The 12518-nt window shown below is 36.7% G+C and overlaps 1 protein-coding gene across 1 annotated transcript; it reads left to right on the top strand.

The window, feature by feature from the left end:
- Positions 1-5897: 5897 nt before the first annotated feature.
- On the top strand, positions 5898-6251 carry LOC145113583 (uncharacterized). Its single transcript, XM_079049654.1, has one exon. It carries the CDS (start codon positions 5898-5900, stop codon positions 6249-6251), a length of 354 nt encoding a protein of 117 aa, XP_078905780.1.
- Positions 6252-12518: the final 6267 nt, after the last annotated feature.

The raw sequence follows: 12518 nt of genomic DNA, 5'->3' as shown, positions 1-12518 counted from the left end.
AGGAGATGAAGGAACCTCTGAAACTGGCGTTCAACCTGAGGAGGAAACTCCTGTTGAACCAATTGACCAGTCCTTACCTCTTAGACGTTCGAGTAGAGTTATTGTTCCACCCCAGTTTTATGGTTTCCATATTACTACTGACGGGGATACGTTTATTAGTGATAGTACACTAATAAATCTGGATGAACCTAATAGCTACAAGGAAGCCATGGCAGGCCCGGAATCTGCTAAATGGAAAGAGGCAATGGACAGCGAGATTCAGTCCATGTATGACAACCAAGTTTGGAATTTGGTTGATAATGTACCGGGTCGTAAGACAGTCGAATGCAAGTGGATCTTCAAGAAGAAGACGAACATGGATGGGAAAGTGCACACTTATAAAGCGCGATTGGTCGCGAAGGGCTTTACTCAAACTCCTGGAGTTGACTATGATGAGACCTTCTCGCCAGTTGCTAAGATAAAGTCTATTAGGGTAATGCTCGCAATAGCTGCGTTTCATGACTATGAAATATGGCAGATGGACGTTAAAACTGATTTCCTTAATGGGAAGTTGGCTGAGGATGTTTACATGAATCAGCCAGCGGGTTTTGTCAATGCGAAGCATCCCAATAGAGTGTGCAAGCTTGAGAAATCCATTTATGGATTAAAGCAAGCGTCTCGCAGATGGAATCTTTGTTTTGACGAGAAGGTCAAAGAGTTTGGTTTTCTGCAAAGCGAAGATGAGTCATGTGTGTATGTCAAGGCCAGTAGGAGTATAGTGAGCTTCCTCGTATTGTATGTCGATGACATACTACTCATAGGAAACGACATCCCAACCTTGCAGGAGGTTAAGTCCTGGCTTGGGAAGTGTTTCGCTATGAAGGACCTCGGAGAGGCTGCATATATTCTGGGAATAAGGATAGTGAGAAACAGAAGTAAGAGACTGATAGGACTCAGTCAGGATACATACTTGGAAAAGGTACTAAAGCGTTTTAGTATGGAAAATTCCAAGAAAGGGGAGTTGCCAATTCAATGCAATACCAAACTGAGTAAGACTCAGAGCCCGAGTACAGAGGTAGAGATAGCTGATATGAGCCGAGTACCTTACGATTCCGCAGTTGTCTCGATTATGTACGCTATGACCTGTACTCGCCCTGATGTGGCCTTCGCTTTGAGCATGGTCAGCAGATATCAAGGGAACCCTGGTAGAGCACATTGGATTGCTGTCAAGAATATTCTTAAGTACCTACGAAGGACCAAGGAATGGTTTCTAGTCCTCGGTGGGAGTGATGACTTAAGGGTGCGAGGGTACAGTGACGCTAGCTTCCAGACGGATCAGGATAATTACCGATCACAGTCGGGCTGAGTCTTTACCCTGAACGGAGGAGCAGTGACTTGGAAAAGTTCGAAGCAAGAGACCGTAGCTGATTCAACGTGCGAATCAGAGTACATTGCGGCAAGCGAGGCGTCAAAGGAGGCTATATGGTTGAACAACTTCATTGGAGACCTTGGAGTTGTGCCATCCATAAAGGAGCCCATGGAAATTTTCTGTGATAATGAAGGAGCGGTTGCCTTAACCAAGGAACCAAGGGATCATGGCAGATCTCGACATATCGACATGAAATACCATTTTATTAGACATTGGGTAGAAGAGGGACTCCTTGTTGTGAAAAAGGTGTCGTCAGAAGATAACCCAGCAGATCCCCTTACGAAGGGACTGAGTAGGGTCAAGCATTTGAAGCACGCTAGGAGCGTTGGGCTAAAGGACGATATTAGTTTAGATTAGATAGGTAGGAGACTTGTAATTGATAATTTTGTATTCAACATTTGATGATTAAATAAAGGTGTGTTATTTATAAGAAAGGTTACTATCTTGTGTTGATTATTTATCTATTGTTTCAATTTTGCATGTTTTGACTTCCTGAATAATAAGATTATTCGAACAGTCCACAATCGCTCATATGTTAGAAGTAGATATGAAAGAAGATTGTCATAAATTTGTTTGTAGATTGTCTAAAAGGTTTTAGACATAGCAAAGGTTTGCTACAAAGTTTATGAGTGCTTATGAAATATGTTTTGAGCATTGGAATAAACCCGCACTTGCTAGTATCACTTCATGAAAGTTATCACAAGTGATCGCAAGATGATAATATCATATAATCTTTAAACCTAGAGATCTGGTTATTGTTTGCTAGTTGATTATGCATTGATAATACGAAATCACATCAGTAACTTGATGTTATAAAACGTATTATTGTGTGTAACTTAGCTAGTCGATTATAAAAGCATATAAGTCGAAGTTTATCTGTTCCTTTTATTTTAAGAGAATAAAAGCGATATCTTGGCCACTCGATGATTTGGTTTGACTTATGTGTCGGGCCCGGTCAGGATGAAGTTGATGTGTTCAACTAAATTCTATGTCGAACAAATCAGAGATCGAGAAACAAAAAAAAATGTTGGACAATAAGTATTGTCAGCATGATATCTAGAACAGAGGATTATACGATCCCTTATCTGAAGAACAGGATTTTGATCAGAGTTGACAGAAGCGTATAAGAGCTACGATTGCTAACCGGATTCTGAAGTCATATGTGAGATATAGTTACTAGACTTATCCAAGTGGGAGACTGTTGGATTAGTGTCTAACCCCGTAACTATATTTGGTATGTAGTTGACCCGGTTATGCATGGTCCTTTTGGGTTGCCTTCACCAAAGCAACTTGACAAGGTAATTTAAGGAAAGAGAGAGGATATTATGGTTTATTAATATATTATAAGAATAATATATTAAAGGAGAAATCATATTTATTTAATTAGTATTAGTCATAAATTAATTAGGAATTAATTTGGTGACTAAAAGAGATTAATTAAATAAAGGGGCTTAAACTGTCAAATGTGTGATAGTTGAGTTTTGGGCTGGGAAACCTAATGGACTCAGGGGGAACGAAATTATGATGAAGGATCATCATATTTTCGTCCAAGGGCCTTATTCCAGAAGGTTCCTTGGGCTGCTTGGTGACTAAGCTGTCCATTAGGGTTTAGACTGAAACCCTAGCAGCCTACAGTATAAATAGAGACCCTTGCTTGCAATTTTCGGCCACTTGTTCCAAGAGAAACCCTAGGGCCGATTTTAGCATTATCTCCCCTCTCTCATAATTGCCTTCTTGCTTGTGGTGTTTGTAAGCCATTAGAGGAGTTGCACTTGTGACTCTAAGCTCAAGAAGAAGAAGATTCAAGAGGCTTTCCAAGAGGTAAACTTTCAGATCTGGTAGTATTTAATATGATTAAAATATGTATGCTAGATTAGGGTTTGTAAGTCTTGGATTCAATTGCATGTTCAATAGAGAAACCTAGATCCAAGCTTTAGGGTTTGCATGAGCACATAGGAAAGTTCTTATGTATAAAACCCATCAACAATAACACTCAAACTTGGCTATTATGGGGGTTACTTGTCTAGAACAAAGCCATGGCTGCCAAAAGGTGGCCTTCTTGAGCTCCTGGAACTCAAGAGAGGCTAGATCCGAGATATGGCTTGATTACAAAGCTTCATCACTAGGGATTTGGGGTTTTTGAGCTCAAAACCATCAATTTGGGGACAAACTAGATCTAGCAATACAATAACCAAGATGAAAGCTTTATTACCAGAAAGGATGGCCAAAGAGGAGTATAATCTGGATCTACTTCTTCTTCCTTGAGTTCTTCTACCTTCTCCTTCTTCTTCTTGCTCAAGAATGCACCAAGATTCCTTCACAAGGGCAAAGATCACTCATACACACTTCAAGGAGGCTAGGGTTTCGGGAATAAGTCTCTAAGAGGTGAAGGAGGCTAGTTTGGGGCTATAAAGACGTTTAAATAGGGTACAAACCCTTAGAATTAGGGTTTCATCCAGACTGGCGGACTCGCTGAGTCGGGAATAACAGACTCGTCGAGTCGCCACGCTAAATCCACGTGCAGACCCACTGATACTCGACGAGTTAGGGCTACTGACTCGTCGAGTAGCTTCTAAAAAAGAAGTATAATAATAAGAAATGCGTACCAGGAACGGGGCGTTACAATTTTGCACTGCGTGTAGTGCGCGACACGCACAACTTCTAGAAGGCGAAATGTGGACCAATGAGCAGACGACACGGAGCACCCTCCAACAGTACCCAAGTGTGTGGAACGCCTTCGTAGAAAACCCCTTATAAATATCTCTCGCTTGTTCCTTCTTTCTCCACACCAAATCCTTCTAACTCTCTCTCTCTCTCTCTCTCTCTCCAGAATCGAACTTCTAAGGTATTTTCACGGTTCTGGAGAATCTAATTAGCAAGGTACTATGGCAAATACCCAACTAATATGATTGCTTGGTATCGAATCCCTGCTAGCGCAAATCCTGGTTTTTGCTAGAAACTCTTTGTAAGTTAGGCTACACTTACTACGCTTTAAGTGTAACTTATATTTATATTCATAGTCATTATTATGAATGTGAAAATAAGATTTATTAGTAAATCCAGTTAAAATATTGATTGATCTACTTACGGGAGAGGTTTCTGGAATGGTTTTATTGGCTTGGTTGTTGGATTTCAGAAAAGCTATTCGCTGAAATGGTCCTGCCTCCGAACTATCCTGCCTGGCCTATCCTTATTTGATAGAACTATCAGTATTCATTGGGATTAGTGAAGGATCTAGCTTTTCAATACCATATTCCCATAATAATTAATAAACTACCGTATTATAGGTAACTCCTCGTTGGCGTGTTGCACGTCAATTGAATTGTCCTGTTAACTGTTAATCCTCTGAGAAATTATCTAGATGAGTTTTTCTCACTATATTTTGTGTTCCAGTATACATATCCTCTTTATGTTACGATATAGTTGCCATGTAGTATGCCACTAGGCTAGTTCTGTTAGTTGCCGGTAGTATAGGATTATTACATGTTGTAAGATGTCATAAACGAAAACCCATACCTTAAAATGGGATATGGAACATAAAAATCGTGAAGGAACTTGAAATAAAGTCCTTTATGAAATCTTTGGGTGTAATCACTCTGTTTTTTATGAATAAAAAACATAAATATCATAAATATGAAACTAAAGAGTCAAGAACTAAAAACTAAACACAAAGTATACTTTACCATGGGAGATTAATATTCTTCACAAACCCACATGGTGTTGAGAAAATTTGCGTCCGCACGAGAGAAAGTTGAATGAATTTGCAAAATCATAATGGCTTCATATAAACAACAAATGTCAGTTGTTTACTTGTTGCAAAATAATCCCTTTTGAATAATCAAAAGTGAATTAAAAAACAAAGTGACCCAAGAGTACAATCACACAAGTAAGAAAGATAAGCCGACCTTTTGTTGGTAACCATCACTAATACGTGTGAACTCTTACCATTTTATTTTATGATATGCATATTTAAAACTTTCTTGCTTCAAATAACATTTTTACTACTATAAAATAAAACTTTCTTACTTCAAATAGCCTGCAATTTTGTTGGTAATCAACACTTTCTTGCTTCCATAAGATTTGACTCCATGACCACACTTCAACTTTTCTAATGGTTCAAGCATCCTCCTCTTATGACAGAAACAAAAATAGCAGCAACCATATTATGTGAACAATTATAACCTTTTATATCCATTTACGTCATAAGAAACAATTGGAATACATAGACGGTAGTAGCAACTGAAGTAACATATTGAGATTCACGTGTCTCTAAGTTCCTTGTCTTCCATGATTACTTTTTCTCTAAGTATTTGTATTATTATCAAATTAGGATACTTATTTTTTCCTTTTTATAAACCTTATGTTCACCTATATATAGCCAAATCTCTGTAATCGTTTTTGATTAATAAGAAAGAAACAAATTCACAACCAAATTTTATATGGTTTCAGAGCAAAATCTGGGAATCATATCCTAGTTTTCTTTTAAACAATGGCCGGAGAAATTCCAGAAAGCTCGAAGAAGGAGAACACCACCATCAATATTACGTCGCCATACTTCCTCACTGTTGCCGATCATCCCGGTCAAAACTTCGTTGGTGAAAGCTTGTTACGTGATGGAAACTACAGTGATTGGCAAAGCGAGATGACAAACGCTTTATTTGCCAAAAATAAATTCAGGTTCGTCGATGGTTCCATGCCAATGCCGGCGGAAGATACAGCTGACCTAATGAATTGGAAATGTTGCAACGCCATGGTACGAGGATGGCTCATTAGTTCTATGGAAAAAGAAATCAAAAGCAGCGTAAAATATGCGATAACGGCTCGTGATATGGGTCGACCTTGAAGAAAGATTTGGGAAAGAAAACCCTCCTAGAGCTTATGAACTCAGACGCACCGTCACTACCATCTGCCAAGAAGGGATGGCGGTATCAACGTACTACACCAAACTACAAAGCATTTGGGGCGAAATTCAAGCAATCAGTCAACTTCCCACGTGTAAATGAAATGGTTGTACCTGCAACATATCCAAAGAAATTTCAAAGCTATGTGAATAGGAGCGTCTCTACGATTTCTTAATGAGTCTTAATTAAGAATATAATACCGTTAAAACTCAAATCCTAACTACCGAACCTCTACCCACACTAGGAATCACATTCCACATTGTAAGCCAAGACGAACAACAACGATTAATTGGTATTGCAAGACATACCTCGAATGAAGCAGCTGCCTTTCAAACGATGGGAATAAACGAAAGAAGGCAGCCTCCAACAAAATATAATGCTAAAAACCGAGATGAATGTGTTAAGAAAAATGACAAAAAATGGTGGAATCATTGTCAAAGTTTGAGCACACCATTGAAGGTTGTTTCGAATTAGTAGGATATCCGGATTGGTGGAATGTTAAAACTACAAACACCAAAACTTAACCCAGAAAATCAAAATCACAACCACGTGCTGCAAACACTACTACAACTGACGAACAAAACATTACAAAGGACGAATACAATGAACTCATGCAAATGCTTCGAACGATGAAAGCTCAAGCACACACACCCAAAGCAAACATGGTTGGTAAGACTTTTGGTACTCCAAACTTAAATTTGGTAGATACATCTAAAAACTCATGGGTAATAGACTCAGGGGCAGTGAACATATAACTGCACATAAAAGTTGGTTCAAAATATTAAAATTAATAAAGATGCTGCTACTGTTACCATTCTGAATGGTGAAAACATTTCTGTAGAAGGAATTGGTGACATTCAACTTTCGGATGGTTTCAAACTAAAACACGTCCTTAACGTTCCCAACTTCAAATGCAATTTAATGTTCGTTAGTCGTCTCACACGAGATCTACAATGTTCACTAACTTTTCTTCCGAACTCCTGTTTCATATAAGACTTGCATGCGAAGAACCTAATTGGGACGGGTAAGGAACGTGATGGATTGCATTACTTAGAGTCGTTCAAAAGAAATAAAATGGAAATGACGGTTTTGAGTAAGCAAGTTACATGGCACAGAAGATTAGGACATGCTTCGGAAGATGTTTTAAAGAAAATTCAACAAATAGATATAGATAATAGTAGTCATTTTTGCGATTCTTGTATTAGGGCCAAACAAAGTAGATTGCCTTTCCCTATTATTTTTTCTAAAACAACTGAATGTTTTGAGCTGATTCATGTTGATATATGGGGTCGTTACAAATATGCTACGCTGAATGGGGATTATTATTTCTTATCCATTATTGATGATCATAGTAGAGCTGTGTGGGTTTATCTAATGAAAAAAAATCTGAAGCTTCTTATTCCCTCATGTTATTTTACAACATGGCCAAAACCCAATTCAACAAAAACGTCAAAAGGATACAAACAAATAATGGTTCAGAATTCAAATCACGACACATGTTGGATTTTTACAAAGAAAACAAAATAATATTGGAAACATCATGTCCTTTACTCCTTAACAAAATCTAGTTCTTGAGAGAAAACATCAACACTTACTTGAAATGGAACGAGCTCTCCGTTTTCAAGCATCTCTACCTATAGAATTTTGGGGTGATTGTGTATTAACAACAACATACATCATCAACAAACTGCCAACCAAAGTATTAGAAGAAAAAACCCCACACAAAATCTTACTTGGAACGACACCATCGTATAAACATTTAAAGGTTTTTGGTTGCCTTGCTTATGTCTATGATTTCTTAGGAAAACAAGATAAATTCAGCTAAAGAGGGAGGCCTTGGTTGTTCTTAGGATACCCAATGGGACAAAAAGGATACACACTTTATGACCTTAAGAGTGAAAAGATTTGCATAAGCAGAAACATTACTTTTGTTGAAGATGTATTTCCCTTTGGAAGCAACTACGAGATGAATAAAAATAATGAAAACATGGATTTTGCTGAATCTTTACAACAAATTCAACAAGAGATCGACAACAACGTATATTCAAAAGACAAAGATTCTCATGAAGATATCATTGATTATGACTCACACACGGAGTTACATTCTAATCAACCAAGAAACGAAGAAACATCAAGAGACAAAGAAATTCCAAGACATGAAGAAACGCCAAGGCATGAAGAAACATAACTTCCACCGGTGAGACAAAGCTCTCGGCCTAAAGCTACACCAAAACACTTAGAAGAATTTCACATGGAATTACCACCTTCCTTAGAGCATTCGAAAACCACATCCACAACACATCCTCTCTCCAACTTCGTTTCATATGAAAAGTTCTCTAAGTCACATAGAGCTTTTCTAGCTTCCATTACTTCTCATGATGAACCCAATAATTTTGCTCAAGCGGATTCAAATCCAAAATGGAGAGAGGCTATGAGTAAAGAAATACAAGCACTTGAAGAAAATGGAACATGGATCTTAACCGATCTTCCTCCTGGAAAGAAGGCAAATGACTCAAAATGGGTATACAAAATAAAATACAATCCGGATTGGAAAATTGAACGATATAAATCTCGTTTAGTTGCAAAAGGTTTCATGCAAATTAAAGGAATTGATTTTCATGAGACATTTGCACCGGTTGCCAAACTTGTCACCGTTAGATGTGCTCTTGCTGTAGCATCCAAGAAAATTTGGGATGTACACCAATTGGATGTCAATAATGCTTTCTTACATGGAGATTTTGATGAAGAGGTGTACATGAAGGTTCCAAAAGGTTTCAACAAAAGGCATGAAAATCGAGTCTGCAAGTTACAAAAATCAATTTATGGATTGCGACAAGCATCTAGAAATTGGTACCAAAAATTCACTAAAGCTCTTATAAGTACTGGATTTCGACAATAAAATGTTTGATCACTCTATGTTCATATTTCTATATATATATATATATATATATATATATATATATATATATATATATTGTGGCTCTCATATATGTTGATGATGTGCTTCTAATGGGAAATGACAGTGAGAAAATAAAAGATGTCAAGCTACATTACAGTCTCATTTCAGTATAAAAGATCTAGGGGCTCTCAAATACTTTCTTGGTATTGAAGTAGCTCGGTCAGAAAAAGGTTTTGTCATAAGTAAGCGATCGTACACTTTGGATATACTGAAAGACACTGACACTCAAGGATGTCGACCTAGTAATTTTCCTATGGAACAAAATTTACCCTTACATAAAGATAATGATGGTCCTGATGTCGATACTGCACAATATCGACGTTTGGTAGGGCGGTTACTCTATCTTACTGTAACTCGTCCTGATATCACATTTGATATTAATCAACTCAATCAGTTTTTGAGTTATCCAAAAAGGTCACATATGGATGCAGCTTTTCGAGTTTTGCGCTATCTTAAAGCTACTCCAGGACAAGGATTGTTTTTACCAGAGCTTTAGGAGATCTCAATTTAATTGCTTATTGTGATGCCAGTTAGCTAAGTTGTCCGTCCACCAGAAGATCATGTACTGGTTATTTTATTAGCTTAGGTGGGGCTCCCATATCTTGGCATACTAAGAAGCTGAGTGTAGTTGCGAGATCGTCTACTGAAGCGGAATACAGGGCGATGGCTAGTACTATTTATGAAGTTTTATGGCTTCGATGGCTTTTACAAGATCTAGATGCAGTACAACTAAGTGCAACTCCTTTGGTTTGTGATAACGAAGCAGGTAGGCATATAGCTGTCAATCTAGTCTACCATGAAAGAACAAAACACGTCGAAATGGACTGTTATTTTGTTTGGGAATGTGTAAACAATGGTGATGTAGTACCCTGTCCTATTCGAACTGAGTTCCAGACTGCATATATATATTTACAAAGGCATTGGGAGCTGAACGTTTTAAATTTTTGCGCGACAAGTTGGGTGTTTGTGATCTTCACATTCCAACTTGAGAGAGAGTATTGAGATTCACATGTCTCTAAGTTCCTTGTCTTCCAATATTACTTTTTTCTCTAAGTATTAGTATTATTATCAATTTAGGATACTTATTATTTCCTTTTTATAAACCTTATGTTCGTCTATATATAGCCACATCTCTGTAATCGTTTTTGATTATTAAGAAAGAAAGAAATTCACAACCAAATTTTATATAACATAAAAAAAAATTCCAAAAACCAAACATATTTTATTCATTTACTTGTCAAATAAACCAAACATTTCATCAAACACTTGACGTGCATAAAAACCCACAGAAAATACCAAATATTAAAATACACACATACATGTTACGAAAAACATTTTACCCTAACATCATTAGACAAGATTATCAGAAGGTCCAGTGCCATCTATTATAGAATACAATTGTAGTGGACCAAAACTCCATCAGGTGTCTTCGAATTTGAATTTGAATCTTTTGATAATAACAAAGCTTATCATAAAAATTGAACATGTAAATAAAGATAACATTTAAACGATTTAAAATGAATGAAAATTTTATAAGCTTTTACTTTGAATAAGATCCGGGTGAAGTTGCGGTGCATTTTAAAGAGAGATGATGAATACCTATCCAATTAAATGGTGTCGGGACAGAAGCACATCGAATCGCTAACATCTACACCAAAGTTGTCGTTGCTTGATCAACTCTACATCTTCGTTATTATGATGCCCTTAATTTTTTTTTTCAGCAGCGTGGAAAGATAATAAATTTAAAAGAATAAATTAGAAGGTGTTGAGAATTAAATAAAATATATGATTTGCTTCCAGTTTCAAGCAATTTTGTTGATTGTTAGTCGATGATTTGTCGCTGATTTTAAGGGTGTGATTGCATCAAATTGAGTGAATCCAATTGATCAATACATGTTTGAGTGGGAAAATAAAAAAATTGGGCTAGCTAAGAAGATGACACGTGCCCTAGGCTAAAAACTATCTTTTTATTAAAATAGAGAAGAGATGTTTGAAAAAAACTCATATTACGTTTTTGTTATGAGAAAAAAAAAATACATTATCTTTTACCTATCAATGTTTATCCAAATTTTCGATAAAAGATGTAACATACACGTTTTGAAATCGTGTTTTGTAATGAATATATTATGAAATATTATGTGAATTTGAGTAATTGAGTTCTAACAGATAGTTTTTACTTGAAATGATGTAAAACTATGTTTAGAATCACTCGGAAAATATTGGAAGTCTTATGAGATTCCAATCAAATGGTAAATATTGAAATTTAACGAAAATATAAAATTTGAAATAAGTAAAATTTTATTATTGAAAGTTGTAGATAATTTCATTAGAAACGTATAGGCGAAAACCTCATTGAAAACGGAGTTCCGAGCGAAACGTTATGCAATTTTTAGTGTTTAGGGGTAAAATGAGTACCCAAACCGGGTCAAACCCGACCCAACTCGGGTTTTTACCCATTGAAACACGATTTTGGGTCATTTTTCTGCCATTTTCAGTTCCTCACCATCCCTATGGGAGATTTTCACACACATGATCAATCGTGAACAACTTTTGAAGATTAAATCAAGATATTGAGTGTTCTTGAAGTATCAAGTCTAGTAATCAAGGAGTATAGCTGAAGGTTTTAGAGGCCTGAGGATGGTGTAATTTCAATAGAATTCGGAATTCTATCGCAACATTCGGTTACAACACAGTGAGTTCAATATATAGAAACAATTGTATGTTATGTGTTATATGTGCTTTGTGCTTTTCCGTTGTTATTATTTCCGCTATTTTGATAGCAAAGTTATACCTTTGACCATGTGATCAGTGAAAGGACTTAGATTCACGGTGGTACTGGTATGAAGCCTCTGGCCATGTAGAGCATGTCTCGTAAGAGAATGACTTCTATTCTATGGTATTGGCAGAAGGTTAGACATGGCGTGAAAACCTGAAATCTACCTTAATGTTAATCAGAAATTGTTTGTCTTCAGTGCCATTTGGGCCGAAGCGTTATTGATGTTTATCAAGTATTGAAATTGTTATATCTCATTGACTGTATATCTTTGAATTGATTCATTGATTGATATGAAAAGCTTGTCACATGATTTCTCATATGCCTTTGTTGTTCCTCTTTGCTTCTGCAATATTGATGTATATATATGACATAACGTTATATTGTATCTATTATTGAACTCACTAAGCGTCACCGTTTATCCCTCTCAATGTTTAACAATTGCAGGAAATAAATAAGCAGTATGGTAGTATACTG

The sequence above is a fragment of the Lactuca virosa genome, chromosome 5 (assembly GCF_052849685.1).
Source record: "Lactuca virosa cultivar CGN04683 chromosome 5, Lactuca_virosa_CGN04683_v6, whole genome shotgun sequence".
NCBI lineage: Eukaryota > Viridiplantae > Streptophyta > Magnoliopsida > Asterales > Asteraceae > Lactuca > Lactuca virosa.
The sequence above is the reverse complement of the archived record's forward strand: the minus strand, read 5'-3'. Positions and strand labels throughout refer to the sequence as shown.